The 18236-nt window shown below is 36.7% G+C and overlaps 1 protein-coding gene across 1 annotated transcript; it reads right to left on the reverse strand.

Annotated features, from left to right (window-relative positions):
* Window positions 1-1135: 1135 nt before the first annotated feature.
* On the reverse strand, window positions 1136-16674 carry ANGPTL5 (angiopoietin like 5). The gene is made up of 8 exons (XM_075081877.1): window positions 15270-16674; window positions 13429-13576; window positions 12335-12438; window positions 11663-11756; window positions 10770-10870; window positions 4929-5049; window positions 3705-3890; window positions 1136-2387 (listed from the first exon to the last, which is right to left on the reverse strand). Exons 1-8 carry the CDS (start codon window positions 15363-15365, stop codon window positions 2068-2070), a joined length of 1170 nt encoding a protein of 389 aa, XP_074937978.1. The 5' UTR covers window positions 15366-16674; the 3' UTR covers window positions 1136-2067.
* Window positions 16675-18236: the final 1562 nt, after the last annotated feature.

Below are 18236 nucleotides of genomic sequence, written 5' to 3' on the forward strand. Positions count from 1 at the left end.
TTTAAGATCCAATGTCTATCTGAAATAATTCAATCCTTCAAGCTTTAGTTATCTTTCAGGCCCATCTCCTCTCTGATTTGTTACCACCAGCTGATCTAACCAATGCTAACAAAGCAGAAATCAAACCTGGTGATTAAATGTGGTAACGTCTGCCAGTACAGATCTACACTCTTCACCTTCCACCTTCATTTTTAAGCAGGGATTCTAATAAAGCCAAAACGAGCCTCAAGGTGTCAGTAGACTCTAGCTATATGCTCAGCAGATTCCCTACTTAGACTCTTCCTTTCTGCTCACAGGCTCGGATCTGTTTGTCAGAGGAGAGGTCCCACTGTCAAAGCCTTTAAATTTCTATGAAATTTAGCCACTGGCATTCTCCAGAGCCTGGGGGCTCTTTCTGACTTAGTAGCCCTAATACAGTGTCAGCATCCAGCCCTGCAGCCAGAATTAATACTGTTTAAACAATCACATACTGCTCTAATGCTTGTTAATCTTAGTGCAGAAGTTCTTTCATTTTAGTATCTACCTTTACAGGTCTTCTGGGTCCATGTTGCTATTAGAAAGGGATTGTGTGCCTAAAAAGCCTGGAAGGGGCAGGGCTAAAGAGGGTGTTTATACTACCTCTCCACCTCTAATTCCAAAGACTAAAGGGTCTGACAACAAAATCAGAGAATTCGGTCTCCCCCAAGAGCATGAGCTAGCCCTCTCTCACAGCCCCTCTACAGGGCCTGTGGTAGCTCTCTAGCAGAGAGAAACCTTCTGCTTTTAGCAACTTTTCACCTCCAGTTGTTGAGGACTAGTTGCACAGAAGAAAAGAGGAAATTTTTCTCTCCGTTAATCTTGTAACAGTATACATACCCTATCACAAGCTTCATTTCCTTCAATAGCTACATATATCTTTGGAAAGAAGTTCTAAAACATGGTGGTTCTGAACTGCTGATGGTTTCTGTTAATTAAAAATCTCTGTTCACTGTATTATTGTTTGGTCTAAGTGTGAGACAGCAAAGAGGAAACCCATAGAGTTTTTAACTGATTTCATTCTACATGTTATTACAGAGTTGATGTACCGAAACTGAAGCAGAGACGACAAATACCATGCCTAGTTGCCGCAGAACAGATGCTAGGTTCCAGAAACACTGCTGTACTGACAATACTTGCATTTTTATTGATATTGTTGTATTTTTTACTGACAGAAATTCAAACAATTCACACTACTTAATTTAAAAAGTACTTATACAACTCAAATTGGTTTTGTTCATTACCACATGATTGTTCACAAAGTGAATGCCAATACAAATTAAAAATATAAGATCAGGCCCATATATACAAAACTTAAAACTCCAAAGTTTGTATGAAATGTTAGACATTTTATTTGAAAAAAAAAAAAAAGTGTTCATTTGTAGTGAATTGTGAAATAGACGATGGTAGAGTAAAAATCTGACTATGAAACACATTGACTGTGAAAATAAAATACAAAATAGACCATAGTTCTTGCATGTCAGTATCTACCTTACTTGTATAAAAATCAGGCCCTGAGAGTATACAGAAACTTACACGTGTTGAAATAAGTCAGTATTATCTTGCCTGATAAGGAATATAGAAAGAAGAACTGATTCTGGAAAATCAAACTAAGATGAAGAAAAGGTATTTTTCCAAAATATAATGATGGAAATGGCAGCTATATGGCTTCTTAAAAGAAAATTTGCTGAAATCTCTTGGCAATTCAGATATATGGAGAGCATACAAAAAACACATTAAAAAGTCAGCATTACACTCCTTTTTATATTTTTTCTGCTGGCTTTGAGATTGCATAAGAGGCAGTTGAATAAAAGCTGACAAACACTAAGTTTCATCCGTTTACTCAAAACCGTATTCTTCTTAGGACCTTCTTACTCAAGCGGGAACACTACAAATGCTGACATTTCATAATAAAAATGAGCAACTGCATTATGGAAATATCTAATAAAGTTTTAAGACTGAACCATTCAAGTGAAAATGAAAGGTATTTATGATGCAGTAATACATTATCCCACATAACTACAAGAAAAGATCTATTTCTATTTTCATAGATTAATGGAAATATGGACTATAGGTTCTCCGAATTTTCATTGAAACTGATTTAATTTTGACTGGTTTATTGTTCATTGTCCATGTATCCCAGTGAATCCCAGTTGCAAGAAATCTACCTGTGTAGCGATGAACACCATTAAGATTTGCAAGGCCACACTGGTTGAACCACCATCCAGTGTTATCACTGAAGTTACTGCAGCTCTTTACAGGCTGTTCTTTAATAGTGCACACTGGCCTGCATCCATCATTATCAACATCAAAGGTGCTGAAAGGCATTGAATTCTGGTTATCTTCTTTTCTATACCCTCTAAATGCATCACCTAAGTACAACAGATGAAACAGAAGGATAAAGATTTATTAATGGAAAAACATTTCTTACTTGTTGCATACCTCGCAAACTTTTTCCTCTGAATTTATTAGAAAAATAGATTTCTTCAAAAGCGGTTCAAGAGCACCAAATAATGAACTGGCAATGCGTTAAAGACATAGGAAAGAAAAAGTATAAAATGCTGAGAAGTATGGAACAAGTTGAAATTCAGTGAAACATCTTTATATTGTTGTTGCTTTTAGTGATGCACACCAGCTATGAAGGTAAAGGCTTCTGCCCTCAAAGACAGTGGAAGAAAAGATAAAAGAGAGGAAAAGAGTTGTTATCTTCAGATCTTCCAGCGATGTGCCCAAAGCCCCAGAGCGAGTCATGAGATAAAATGGAGTTGTTAAAACACAAAGGTCAGCGATTACTGGTTCAGTTGTCTTACTAAAAGAATAATGTTTCTTACAAATACAGGTACAGTAAAACACCAGCACATTTAGAGAATAACTATTATGCTGGTAATAAGAAACATTCTTGCATATTAGTAAATACGAAGCAAAAACAATTAGAAAAAAATCAGCAAGACAGGTGCAATACTTAACACAAATCTTTGCACATTTGGTACAGCTATGATATTAAGGGAGGTCAGGAATTGTAAATTAATTTGTGTCTATATATCAGCCAGTAACTGTTATATACTGTAGGCCTAATTTGTTCCATTTGGTTTTTTCCTCTGTCCTTTGTATGCCACTGTCTGGGCACTTCTGAACTAACCAAAGCAACGTCAGGAAGACTTCCACTAACATCAGCAAATGTGGGATGAGATAATGGACATCTAAAGAACCGGTCCATTAGATAGATATACACAAGCACACACAAAATTCCCTCTGTATTTGGTGGACTGGAATCCACTAAATTAAATCCACCATTAAAGTTCCTTTTATTTTCTTTATTCAGTTTAGACTCATAGAATCATAGAATTATTAAGGTTGGAAAAGACCTCTAGGATCATCAAGTCCAACTAAAGAAAGTCTTACTTCTTTAGTAAAGGAGTGTTTATTCAATTATTCCATTAAAGACCTTGAAGCAATAGAATAAAATTATTTCTTACTATGTAAAATTGATGTTGGCATAACCAATCGCTACATCATTAACCATTTAATTGCATAAGTGTTCACTGTGCACCAAATAGAGGAAAAAGAGATTAGGGAAAAAAGAATTTTTTTAAGTTATCTTAGTTAAGTATTACTCTTTTGAATGCATTTTTTTCACATTAAGAAAGGGAGCAGCTATCTTTAAATACTTTGAAGAAGGAGGTTCTTACCAGCATTTCCTGAATAATGCCCCAAATGGATCTTAAAAGAACAGGCTTCATCCCCTATCCAAAATCCATCATATGATGCATAGGCATGCTTATCATTTTCTGATTCCAAATCCACATAAAGACTGAAACTAGTGGCTTTTTGATTTACTATGTGAAAAATCTTCCTCAGTCCAAGCCAAAATTCCCCTAAAACAGAAATATATAGTCAATAAACTTCTAGAAACAGAAAGTGTAAAAGAAAAAAATTTATTCCTTTAGTTTTTGTAATTTCCTTCCTGAACCAAGTGTAGTAAAAGTTGCCTGATGTCTTTGAAAGACTAATGAAGTTACAAAGTAATCTTCCTATTTCATTGGGAAATCCATGGAAAGAATTCCCATGTGCACATCATCTTTTTTCACTGTGACATTTTTAGAAAATTGTCCATGTGATAACTTCCAAGTGTTCATCTTCAATATACTTTAGAAGACCACAAAAACTGGATGTACTAAAGATCCACTTGATTAAACAGATTTCAGTAGCATTCCTAAGGGCGATACTGAGAAACGATAAATGTTAGCATTCTATGAACTGCAATAAAACTCAAACCCTATTCTCAAGATTTGCTGCCTCTGTAAATCACACTTTTTTCCATGAAAGCACGCCCCATATGAGCTGCACTTTCCTGTATAGTTGAAAAGTCATGTGCTTCCATTGCAATCCCAGATAAACTCCTGGAAAAGCAACTCATTTTAGACTTGCTGGATGAAAGGTGTCAGTAAAAAAGTAATATCACAGTTGTGTTAGTATTAGCTACTGAAATATTTCCATCCCATTTCTAACTTTGCATGCCTTATGGTGGAATATTACTGTTTTTTCTCTACTTTAAGGAAATATTTCACAAATGTGATTAAAACCAACTAAGGCTTTCTTTCTTTTAGATCTGAAAAAGGGGAAACACAATTTATACATTGTCTCAGGAAGAAAATATCACAACATTTTAACACTTCTTGTGAGACTGAGGATGGGCAATGGCTGAAGACTCTAGTAGGGTGATAGCTGTTATTGAGGAGATCACACAACAGATTTGATGAAAAAACCCTCTTAACTATAAATAAGACTTTTAAGAAACATGAACTTTACTCTCTATACTACTGAAAATCCCATACAATGTAGTGGAATGTAGCTCTCCTAAAGACAGCAGAAACATTGGGTCCAAACTGCTTCAGAGTATTTAAAATTAATACCAGAAAGGTCACCAAATCCATCCAGATATTCAGACCATGTTCTCTGAAATGGAGTTATTCCATCAGTTCTTTTCTGAACCACAGTCCATCCACCTCCTTGAAAATCCATGTCACACAAAACCTAAAATAGACATAGATATAATTAAGCATTCTTGAAGCAGCTGTTATGAAGAAAACATTTTCATTAAATAAAGGTGGACTATTCAGAGTTTTGCTATGCAACATTCCTTTCAAATGTCTTAACAAAAAGCTCAAAGAAAATAAAAAATGAAGCTGCAGTATTTTCTCATATGTTCTTGTTGGACTGCTTGATTGGGATATTTCCTCAAGCAGTAGAAACTGTTGTGTGCAAATGTCTGCTCATATCACATATAATAAGTTTTGGTAAATGTTACTGTGTATTAATAATAGCATGAAGTGGAAGCAACATGCAATGTTACGTATTAATCATGCAAACTATTACAGATACAGGCACTAACACTGAATATACCTTTATTTCAGCAAAGCAAAATAGATACAACTTCTTATGTGTTCTCCCTCACCGTCATACCTTCTTCCCCAGAAATACTGTGTTTGTGATGCCTGGGAAATGAAGAGCCCTTAATAAAGGTGAGGAAATGGAAAAAAGTGATAGCAGTAGCCCCGTATATAATTATTTGTGCTGGAGGAGCAAAAAACTCTACATAAGAAAGGGACCCAATCCAGGGAAGTCCCAATGTGAACACTTAACAGCCTGTGACTGAGCAGTCCCACTGAACACATAAGATCAAGTCTCAAATTTATGAGTCTTTATGAGTCTTTTCTAAAATTTGTGCCCAACAGCATGTCAAATGGCAGTGGTCCAGCTGCCCTCTGCTCTGCTATGGAATATCACATTCTGTGGCACACTTTCTCCCCAGCCCATTTAACTTTAGACACGTAATTGAGTTCCCTAAGTTAGGCATCTTATTGTCCTTGTCTCCCCTGTAATCCCCCTTATACACAGAAATATGCGTTCGTAGTATGGCTCTGGGAAATCAAGATCTGAATCATCTTCTACAGATGTCAGTCACCTCCACTGCCTACAGAAAGGGCCCCTAGAGCCTTGGCTGCTCTCTAGGGATTTCAGCTAAGTGCCTAAAGTTAAGTGGAATGTATCCAGGTCACTCTGAGTATTTTTTGGGTACGCCCCCGGTGCCAGAGCTTGACCAGTTATAACAGGGATTAGAAAGTCTGGGCATCCTAATGTAGAAAGGTGCATGTTGCATATTTAGACACTGTACTACCTAAGCTGCTCAAAGTAGTTCTAGGGAATACTATACTTAACTAGTGTTTAAAAACAGACGCTCATTTGTAAGTGTCTCCCAATATGACTAATATCAGGAGAATTAACCTGGAAAATGATTATAGCTATAGAGCCATTAAGCTACTGTGATAACAAAAGTAAGTTCAGAATATAATGCTGGCTATCAGTAAATCACAACAGTAAGCAGAGGCACAAGTGATGAAGTTAAGTAGGAATTTTTTGTTCATGTTACAGGGCACTTACACAATGAAACATGTTTCAGAAAATAAAGATTTGCAATCTTAGCCAGTTGATAAAAGTAGAGTCTAGGTGGAAGTCAGTTTAACCCTCAGTAAAATTGTAGCAGTCTGGGCTTTGTATGTTGCACCCCCATTGCCTGTACCAAACAGATAATTTTCATGAAACGAAAGACTCATTCCTTGGCTGGAACACATCAACGTCATATTCAGAGCCTCTGTGACTTAACAACAACATCTCTCTGAACGACGAGAAAGCAACAGGACAGAGCTGCAATGTCATCCAATACAACTTGGGGAACCTTGGACCTTCAAGTCAATGCCATTGGATACTTTGAGCACACCTTGCAACAGAAATACTGAATGAATGATAGTAAGGGCCATGTGCATGAAAGAATATTATGTGCTTTATTCCCTGGAGAATCACATGCTTATTTCAGTCACCCAAGGAGGGTGGAACTGGAATAAAAAGAAATACAGATTAAATTAAATTAAAAATAATCCCATTGCCTCATCTGCTGTTCTGATTGCATGCTTGGCTACTCCTCTCAATATGAATCAGAAATACAAAGAGGACCCTGCTTGGTCACAACATCAATCTTCAGTTCTTCAGTCCAATATAAATGAGTAAGAGTATTGGTAATTCTCAGAAGGAGCAGATTTGGTTCTACATGAAAAGCCATCAGCCAATTAGGTATGGCACCAAAACATACACCAGATGCGTAAAAATATGAGATAGATACACAAAAACCAGCCATCGCTGTGTAGTTTCTTAATCCCTTATATGCTGGAAATTATGCAGTTTTCTTTCTTAAAGCCTTATCATAGTTAATCCAGCTTGTTCTATGTCTCATATCATGCAAGGTATGACAGGAATGACTGTGCCAGGTGCAATTTAAATTAAATGAGCAGGAGGGTGCGTGTACTGAATATTTCTTCTATCTTTAGTGTGTCTAAGAGGAATATTCCAAACAGCTCACCTTAGAAATATCATTGATCTAAGTTTACTCATTGAAAAATGTATCAGAAAGTAAGCATGCTTCAATTTTCCAGAAGTGAAATGGGTTTTAGTTGCCTCATGTTTGAATGCTCAGACAAAAGCCCATTTGGGACTAATTTTTCAAGATGATGAGTACCTGCCACTACAATTGAATCTGATATTCTTAGAGCTCCTGGAATTCAGGTTTCAATTAGTCTGAGTTAAGCATCAAAATCTACACTCACTTTTGAAAATATGAGGTTTCAAACAGGAAAACATGAGAACAGGATCAACTTATCAAAATAGTTTTCTTCATTTATCTGGTGTCTTACGCAAATGATTCTAAAGACATTTTGGTTTAGTTTCAGGGAAGCTTATTACTGAAAAGTTCCTCACTAAAATAAACTGTTTCATGCTGGCTTTGTTTTCTGTTTTTTAGTTTCTTACTACAGTTTTCTGCCTGATGGCATTTTTCTTATTTTGCTAGTCTGCAGAACTTCCAGAACTCTTGGATATTAGCCCCTTAAAATGCACTATAATTTCTTGTTTACATTTTAATGTCTTGATATTTTTGTTCATCTCTCATTTCTCTTGTACCCTTTTTATGCTTCAACATATGGAATAATTTGCATTAAACAGTTTTCTTTAAAGTAACATTCTTTATGAAACACACATATTTTAGATTTTTTCTCTGAGAACCTTTTGGCACTATCCTTTGAGTTCTTTGTAACATCTACCAGGCAAGAAATGAGACACTTATTTCATGATTGCAGGCGTTTCTTCTCATTATTTATTGTTACCTTGTGCTTTTAATAACTTATTATGATTTATCCTTTAGCTTCTTGTTCTCCTTAAGGAACCTTTCCACTCATAACTGATTCTCAGATTCTGGCAGTAACTTTAAATGTGGAAAAGTGTCAAAAATACTTTTGAAGTGAAAGGAAATTTATCATGTCAGATTTATTTGCCAAAAGCTATAAGTGAAGTGAGAAATCACTTTTCTCACATAGATTAGTCATATCATCTCTCAGGAGAAGTAATTTGCATGAGGTATGAATATTTCCTCAATGGAATCCCCTTCAGTCCAGAAGAAATTCTGAAACAGATGCATTTTGTGCTATGGTTCACCCTGGGGTGAGGCAGACACCATTTTCTTCACACTATAAATATGGTTGTTCTGTGAACACTTCTACCTGTCTTGGCCTTTCTTTTTCCTGGAAGGAACTTGCCGATGAGTTACAGATCTTTTCCCTGAGCTTGCTGTGTTATATAAAGGAATGACAGGTTTTTCTGTCAGGGGTCTGCAGGACCAAGTTCATTTTTTCTTCTGAGATCCCAGGATAGTTCTGAAGCCTTTCATAACCAGTTTGAGCTCTTTTTATTTTTTTTGTAGCATTTTGTAGGGTTCCAATTGGCTAGAGATAAAGGGATTCATCCTTCCTTTGTTATATATAAAGGAAGACTATAAAGTTAGATATTAAATTTTGCTATTTATTAGCTGGCTTAAACTCTACATTTTTTCTCCAAAAACTAATGACCCCAGCATGTAGTGCAAAAATTAAAGGTTTGAAAGTGCCATATCTATCTTTCCACTGTGCATGAGGACTTCCCTAAGTAGAACAGCCTGAAATGGAAATAAACAGCCAAAACAAAGTATTCTTTGTGTTTGCATGGATCTGAATGTCCTAAGCCTGAGGAAATTAACCCAAAACTCTCTTCTCCTAGATAAGCACTATAACGCCGAGCAGTTACAGAAAATGCAGATGGTGATAGGAAGCATGACTGCTGCAGTTCATGCTGAATTTCATCCATTTTTCTTTGTCTTAAGAATATATATCCTGCAAACTGAATATGAAGACTAAAAGTTTAGATGCATATCTGCCTCAGGACTGAGTTATAATTCTGCTCAGAAAACAGCTAAGCACCTACCCCTCAAACAAATGTACATCTGCACCTATATCCAGATGCCTATACAATATTGTGGTCCAAGCTATAGGCATCAGTGGAGTCACCTCTCAAGACAAGGCAACAGTATACAGTTATCCAGCAGAATAGTTCAAAACCCTCAGCAAGTTTGCAGATGACACCAAGCTAAGTGGTGCAGTTGACACACCAGAAGTACATGATGTCATCCAGAGAGACCTGGACAAGCTGGAGAGGTGGGCCTGTGAGAGCTCCATAAGGTTCAACAACACCAAGTACAAGGTCCTGCACCTGGGTCAGGGCAACCCCCAGTATCAATACAGGCTGGGGGACGAAGAGATTGAGAGCAGCCCTGCTAAAAAGCACTTGGGGATACTGGTGGATGAAAAGCTGGACATGAGCCAACAATGTGCACTTGCAGCCCAGAAGGCTAACCGTACCCTGGGCTGCATCAAAAGAAGTGTGGCCAGCAGGTTGAGGGAGGTGATTCTGCCCCCCTGCTCTGCTCTGGTGAGACTCAACCTGCAGTGCTATGTCCAGCTCTGGAGCCCTCAGCACAAGAAGGATAGGAAACTGTTGGAATGGGTCCAGAGGAGGGCCACAAAAATGATCAGAGGATGAAGCACCTCTCCTATGAGGACAGGCTGAGAGAGTTGGGGTTGTTCAGCCTGGACAAGAGAAGGCTGTGGGGAGACCTTATTGCAGCCTTTCAGTACTTAAAGGGGGACTATAGGAAAGATGGGGGCAACCTCTTTAGCAAGGCCTGTTGTGACAGGACAAGGGGTGATGGTTTTAAACTCAAGGAGGGTAGGTTTAGACTGGATATTAGGAAAACAATTTCTTACAATGAGGGTAGTGAAACACTGGAACAGGTTGCCCAGAGAGGTAGTAGGTGCCCCGTCCCTAGAAACATTCAAGGTCAGGTTGGATGGGACTCTTGAGCAACCTGATCTAGTAGAAGATGTCCCTGCTCACTGCAGGTGGGTTAGACTAGATGACCTCTAAAGGTGCCTTACAACCTAAACCATTCTATGATTCTATGAAAAAGCCAAAGGTCACATTTTAGGAGGCAAATGGACTGGTCACTTGGCTCCTCAGTTTTCCATCTCTAAAATAGAAAAGAACAGCACTTCTGAATGTCAAAAAGGGGTGCTGGAAAATATCTTGGGTTTTCCTCTTTGGTATATTTTTCACTGTATATGAAAATGGATGATGGGATCTTACAACAGAGATGAAATCTCTTTATTGAAAATGAGAAACTCATTAAAATTATAGTAACGGCAGACACGTGGCAGACAATGGCAAATCTTACTTATCTGTTGAGAAGTTGGCAAGGAAAACCCTTTAAATCTATTAAATATATTCTAAGTGCATATTCTCAAGCAAATTGTGACTATCCTGAGAGATAAATTTATTACCTCAAAAGGATAATTTGATCCTTCTGGATGGATAATGTACAGACCAGTTGGAGTTTTTGAAACTGAACCAACAGTATCTTTAATATCAGTGCAATCCAACCCTAGAGGACAAAGTATTTGATGAAGTTTGTTAGCAAAATATGTTAAAAGCAACCAAATGCAGCGTAAGCACAGAATATTTTTCTTGGTAACATATGAATGATCTCAAATAGCATTTTCTTGTCATGCAAACTTTAGAATCATGTTTTGTCATTAATTTACCTTAGAAATGAAAGTTCTCTGAACTCCATTAAGCTCAGAAAGAAACATAAATTATATTGTATAAAGTTCCTTCTAATCTTAACTGGTATGATACATAAATTAAAAAAGACATATTATCTGGGGAAGAATGTCTTTTTCCTGCAAATATTTGTATTTATACTTGTGAAAGCATTTATATCATAATGTATACGTTAAAACACCTTTGCTTCCGAGTGTTAAGCCAGGTTTGTGTTAAGCACACTCAAGCAAGCAGTTGGACTCAAGATGGCCGGTAGGATGCTTAGAGGTAGTTTCCTTTAGTTGGGGTGGACACTACAAAGGTTAACTGTCCACTGTTCAAGTGACTTCCATCTCGTTTGAAGAAGGGTATTGCAAATGCTGAGCACACTTTATTTCATTACAAAAGAAAGTGCCATTTAGCAACATCAGACTGCTTATGAAGAGGATGCCCAGAATTATCAGTTGCAAGTAATTTAAAGCAGTCTTTATGATGACATTCCAGAATCCATATGTGCATAGTAACACAAAATAAATACTGTAGATGTTATAAATGCTTACTTTTGCTTTAATTAGTTCTTTGTCAAGATACAAAGATAAAAAGGGACGAGGTCAAGACAAAATTATAAAAATACCATGAGATTGAACTGCTTTGTAAGGAAGTGGATCCAAATGCTTTCTCAAAACTTCTGCATTCAAAAGAAGTAGTCTGTTCATGAGTTCATTTACCTAAAAATTCAAATAAAAGATCTTTAAATAGGTTGTAATGAGGAATTTTACATTCTAAAGTTGTTCTTTTTGACTCTTATAATCTGAATATAATCTGAATATAATCTGAAGTTAATTTTTGTGATGTGTTAGTGATTTGTACTTTCATTACATTAATTGGTCCAATATTTTACTTTTTGCATCCAAAATCTTTTTTAGGCACAATTTCATTTAATACAAGAAAAGTCCTTCATTGTAAGGCCTTTCATCTGTACTGAGGGAGCATACAGTGTTTGTAAACTACTGTCAGAGTTAATGATAATGTACTATTTAATCTACACAAATAGGACTGCAGATAGAAACTGATGTGGAGGAGTGGTCCATCACTTGCCCTACTGCCATATATGCCACTAAGTAATGGACCAGGTGGTGCCAATCCCTCCTCGTAGAAATGGAACTCACACGTTACCTGAGATAGAAGGAATGGTGATAGGGACAATAATGCTATGGTTTTAATGGCAATATAAATGCTTAATTTTCCTCAGTTAGACAATACCCATAGTGTTAAATAAAAATGTGTTTGATGAAGAAAAAAGTACCTGATTAGAAAGGTAATCCAAAGAAGACTGTTGATCATCCATCATGTTTCTTACCAGTTTTTTTGTACTTCTTGCATATTCAACAAGAGAGTTCTGCAAATTTCCTTTAAAAGAAATACATTCATCCACTTTGTTATCATAAATCTAGAAATATTCTTGACTGAATAATGACATATTTATTTATGATACCTAGTGGATATTGAAGGTGTTTAACCTTAAGGTACCTAAAGGTTAAGTAGTACAGAGACCACAGATTAAATCCAAAGATGCTAGGAACCTCAGCCTCACTGGTTGCAGTGAAGACATCTTAGGAAGAAATGGATCTTCTTAAGATTTGAAGAATTTCACCTCATCCTCGGGAAGCTCAGATAATCAGTTAATGGATGCCACAGAAATACAAATACAAATGATAAAAACCAAATACATAATGTTTCCTGCGTCCTACATTTACTCATTCACTCTGCTACTTACTTATGCTCCTCTTTTTTTTTTTGCCTAAATATAGGCAAAAATATAAAAAATACAAAAAATAAACTCATCAGGTAATTAATAAAACATATTAAAAGTCATACGGGAAAGACAAGAATTCTGACAAATTTTTCTGAGGCTGATTACATCATTTGCTGTGTAGTTTGTCAAGGCAGTGAACAGAGAATGTCCTGTATAGATATCTATGAAAGGCAAGCTGAAATATACATTTCCTCCCACTTAACTAACTCCCACACACCTAACCACAATGTTTAAATGAGGGACAGACACCCTACTCTTCTTCTGTTAGGGAGAGCTGCTGACATTCAGAGGGTAACACAGACTTATGTGCTGGGCTGCAGCCTGGATTTGCCTGTCCCCACCAGTGATTATGAAAAGAGATTGGCATGATTATACTCTAACTGTGTCACAGCAGCTGCACCCCAAAAACACGGCACCCCAAATTTTCTGAACAATACTCAGCCTGGGCAGCAGTGTCAAAGACTCTCACATGTGCTCAAGGAGATTAAAAAATAAATTAGTACAGCATAGCGTAGCATAGCAGAGGATTGCATAGCATGGCATTGCATAGCTTGTCGCTGAGAGTATTCTTTATGAATACATACTGCACATGTAATGTTTTTCCCCTCGTAAAATTCTAGCTTGAACATCACATGGTACAAGGCATTGTTCTTTTTGTTTTGAAATATCTGCAGATTTATTTTTCTCTTCTGCCTTGAGTGGTTCCTCCACAGCTCCAACATTCCTTGTGCCCTGTTGTACCAAACAATGGAGGGGGAAATAAATTGATCATAAAGCATATATGAAGTATCTCAGTCTGCCAAAATGAAGTAGATTACTCCATGGATCTTCCTTCAAAACCTGTTTTTTTAAAGCTTTGTCAAGCGATAATTGACAGAGCTGAGACCAAGGCCTGTTAGGTGTCTTCTGCTCAGCCATACCTCACAAGAGAAAGAAAGAGTCAGAGGTAACAAATGACCTCTATAAATTTCAACAATACCACCAACATTTCTGGTAAAGTATTCTACCTGTGACCATTGTGAACTGGAGGCAAGAATTTGCAAATCTTGCATTTAAGAAGCTCACATTTTAGGAATCACCACACCCAACAGACATCTCAAGTGCTAACAAAGTTATTTTCACTGGAAAGAAGCAGGCTTTTGGATGTACCTCATATTAGCAAAACACTTTCTTGAAAGTCCCTGAATTAGTTACTTAGTCTCTGATCATGGAAGTACTTGCACAAGTTATTAATCTATACACACAAGCAGTCCCAAGCAGATCTGCAGACAAACTCAATGTTAAAAAAATATTTTAAATGCTCTTCTAGAGGAAAGAATAAAGGGATACTATTCATATGCATGCAGTTATCTGAAATAATAAAAGCATTGGTAAAATTAGTTACACCTATAAATGTTCTTTCAAAATAATATTTTCATATTTACTATTTTATTTCCATGGTGCCATTTGACATAAGGGAATGCCTCTGACTCATCACTTAAAAAAATGCTAAAAGCAATTCCTGAAATATGTGTAATTGGAAAAAGACTATGAAACACATTTTCATCTGAGTCTTTGGTTTTTTAATTCCATAAACTCAGCAAAGCATTGTAGTATGTTCATATACTGTATTTGCAAGTGTAAATAGGACCCTTAGAAACTTAAAGATTTTAATGAAAAAGAAAACTTATTGAGACTTGATTATATCTTCAATCTAATTGTTCTCATTTCTTGCTACAGGTTTCTCTTTCTGGTATTGGCACTACACTGGCAAAGCACTGAACAATTTTTTTCCTTATTTTTGCTTTTAAAAAGTGAAATTAAAAATCACATAAAACTTTTAACACAGAGATTTTATCAAGAAAAGTTTTCCAAATTATTAATGTAATTGCATTTTGCGTCTGGAGAGAAATACTAGAGAACTAAAAGAATATGTTCCTTTAATTTTGAAATAAGCACAAAATAAAGGAAGAAAAACTCTAGAAAAGTTAAAAATAGATCACCTGAAACTATGGTTTGTTCCAGGGCTTTATCACAGTTACTCACCAGATGTTCAATTAAATACTGACAAGCAAATATTTTTAATCAATATTTTTAACAAAAGCCAACATGAAACAGGCAATTAAATCTGACCTCAGCAATTCAAGCAAAAACTGTCACTCTGCCAAAACTAACAGCTACTCTGCATTTATAGTCATGCAGATGAGATTAAAAATACGGCCTAACAACTGAGCTGTGATGAAGGACATTAAAACAAAAATGTTCTAATATAGTGAATTCCTACAACTTCAGTGTGGTTTCTTTTCTCTATCTGAAAATACCTGTTCTTCTGTATTTTCGTATCTATCCTGAATAAAGCAATCTACATTTTAAAAACATCTGTCACTTTTCCGAGAAATCGTTCGGTTATGTTATCTTATCTAAGCAGAGTAATTGAAAATCTTACCTTAGATGAACAAGGCTTGACGTTACTTATGACAGTCTCTCCTAAACTTAAAAAAATATTAAGACAAATCAGTGAAGTTACCCTAAAGCAGTTCATCTTTTACTTGAAGAAATGCAAACGTTTTGACGGGTTTCAGATTTCTGTGGAAAGAATTGTACGCTATGAAGTCCTGAGCTAACTATTTGGGAATGTCTGCAGCACAAAGAGCAGCCAACACATCACTCCTTTGATGCCTGGACTTAATAAACGATATTTCAGTTGCACAGTAGATTTTATATACTACTGCTTGTATCCTGAGAGCAATTACTGCTTATCACCTTTACATGACACATCAAACATATATATTTTCATTGTGATAAAACTGTGACGGATTTTCTTATATGCTATTTTTGAGCATTGGTATATATTTGGTATCGAGTAGTCTGGGCTACTTGAAAGAAAAACAAGTATTCATTGATGTTTTCATCTTTTTACAAAGGTTTTTACCATTAAAATGAAGGCATTTACATTGGGGGGGGGGGGGGGGGTGCACTAGAACTGGCTGTGGAGGCAATTTTAGAATATGTCCTAAAAGCAAATTCTAAATAAAAAACTGAAAAATATTAAAGTAATACTTTGTGTTACCCTAAAAATTGTTTACTGGGAGGACAATAGCAGTCTCTTGATCCCAGTGGTAGCCCATCCTTAGGAACAGAAATACTGAGAGTGGGACAATCATTCAAATACAATGATTTTAACCCCTGAAAAATGTCAAAGTGCAAGGGACTAGGGACTGTCCTGAAAAAGAAGATTAAATGTAGTCCACAGAAACTTAGTTAAAGCTATTATAGCAGGCATTTACAGTTTTCATACACTCAGATCCACTATTTTTGTATCTTAAAAAAACTGGATCTGACATTTTAACCAAAAAGCAAATTATTTGGAAAGTTTATTTGGAAAGTTCATAAACATCCAACAGATTTTCAACTCCTCATGCACATTAGAGAACTTAAATTGTGATCTGGCTGAATAAATGAAACTTCAGCTTCTAACGTACCGCTGGGAGACAGACTGTCTAAAGGGTGGTCAGAATACACTGGTACAGCCAGACAATGTTCCAAATTTGTCTCAATACCATGGCTCATCTCCATCCCTGTCTGAAGTTGGAATACACTGGAAATAGCTTTTGCTACAAGGAGATTTGAAAGCAGTTGGGAGAGGGGGGCTAATACAGCTTTAAATCCAAATTTTAATCCATTTTTCTAATCCAGTGTTTTCTTTCAAAATTAATAGGTAAAGGGCATGAAGAACCTGTACCCGACCTCTTCCTGAGGAGCACATTCAACTGCCTGTGAAATTTTTAACAGCTTTGGTTCTTCAATAAAAAGTAAAATAAAATTTTTAATTTGTTCCAAAGTACTGCATGGCACATTATAGTTTTCCAATATAAGAGTTATTAGAATTTCACTAGTGCATCAGTTAATGCTCTCTTAAAAAGATGCGGGTTGTGATCAACAGTACAGTCTTGGAGAGGTAAGAAGATTGAAAAGATTTTAATAACTATACATGTATGACATTAAGAGAGAATGAACAGTTTTTATTCCTCTTCCTATGCACAGAAATAGGAAGAAGAGACAAAATTTCAGGAAGGAGTGGTTAAAATGGTAAGAACCTTGGCTGAACTCCTCCCGTGCAGTTGCCTACACAGTTAAACTGAAGCTTGGAGGAAAGCTAAAGGGCATTAGCAGATTAATCCTCCCTGGAACAAGAAGGAAAGAAAAATGTGTTTCTGCAGCAGCACAACTATGCTCCAGCCTTCAAATAAGACTTGTAATAAATTCAGAATCTGTCTCACAAAGCATTAAGAGCTGATCTTTACCCTTCACTGGAATATGTCTCTAGCCTACAGTAAAATTTATGAAACTTCTTTCAAACCAGCTGCCAGCGTGGAACCTTCCATTTTGTAACCAACCACTTGAGATCAGCCTGCTTGCTGTCCCAGAGGAATCATACAGTCCCAAAATGCATGGCCCTCAGCTAGTCACCTTCTCATCCCACAGTCTGAAAGACGTGAGGTTACTTACCAGGAGGAAACACCTAATAACCCTAAAGGAGGGATATGAGGAAGAAAGAAAAAGGTGAAAAAGGGAAAGATGGGAAAATATATAAAGTCTGTTCTTAATTCTAAATTTCTGAAGGTATCTAAGGTGAAGCTGTGAGTTGTGCTAGATAAGATTTCCTAGATAAAATTTGCAGTAAGTCTACAGAAGCTCAAATTCTGCCAGCATGAGTTAACCATGAATGTGAATCTTCCTAGGTTTAACATGGCCTCAGATTCTGCAGTTGTTTCCCAGCTCTGCTTCGGTCCTGTTTGGGTGACTCGGTTCTCCATGCTGATAAAGCCTTCTACTGCATCCTGAAAGAAACACTGCATTTTATCAGACAAACTGGGATTTTAAAAGTGTATGTGGGTCAGAAAACACATGGTAGTAAAGTGACAAGAAGTCTTCTACCTGCATCGCAGAAGAGTTCAGATTGGGCAAAGAGGTGGTGACTTTGGGGCTGGTATTCTGAACTAGGGGTGCAAGACTTCCACTTTAGGATCATCTTCTCAACTGTGGTAACCGCGATATGATAAACATTAAGCACATTTGGCAAGCTGAGCATCAGTGGTCTTGCACGTAAAATGGTAGTAACACCTACTTCACAAGCTGTTGCTACAAATATGTGGGGGGTTCTGTGGAGAAAAGTATTTTACAAATGCTGAGTGCTATTTTTACCCTCCTAGTCAAAGACATACAACAGCTGCATACTGAAAAAGAATTGGTTTAAGCTTAAATACAACAGCCAAGAAATGTCTCGCCAGGAAATCACCACAGCATTTAGCCTTCTGCTGACAACTCATCCGAGGCATGGCAATATCCCAACACAACACACCCTGCTTTGCCTCAAAAAAAAAAGAATTTTTTCAGTCTTAAGAACAGATCG

The sequence above is a fragment of the Phalacrocorax aristotelis genome, chromosome 1 (genome assembly GCF_949628215.1).
Source record: "Phalacrocorax aristotelis chromosome 1, bGulAri2.1, whole genome shotgun sequence".
Classification (NCBI taxonomy): domain Eukaryota; kingdom Metazoa; phylum Chordata; class Aves; order Suliformes; family Phalacrocoracidae; genus Phalacrocorax; species Phalacrocorax aristotelis.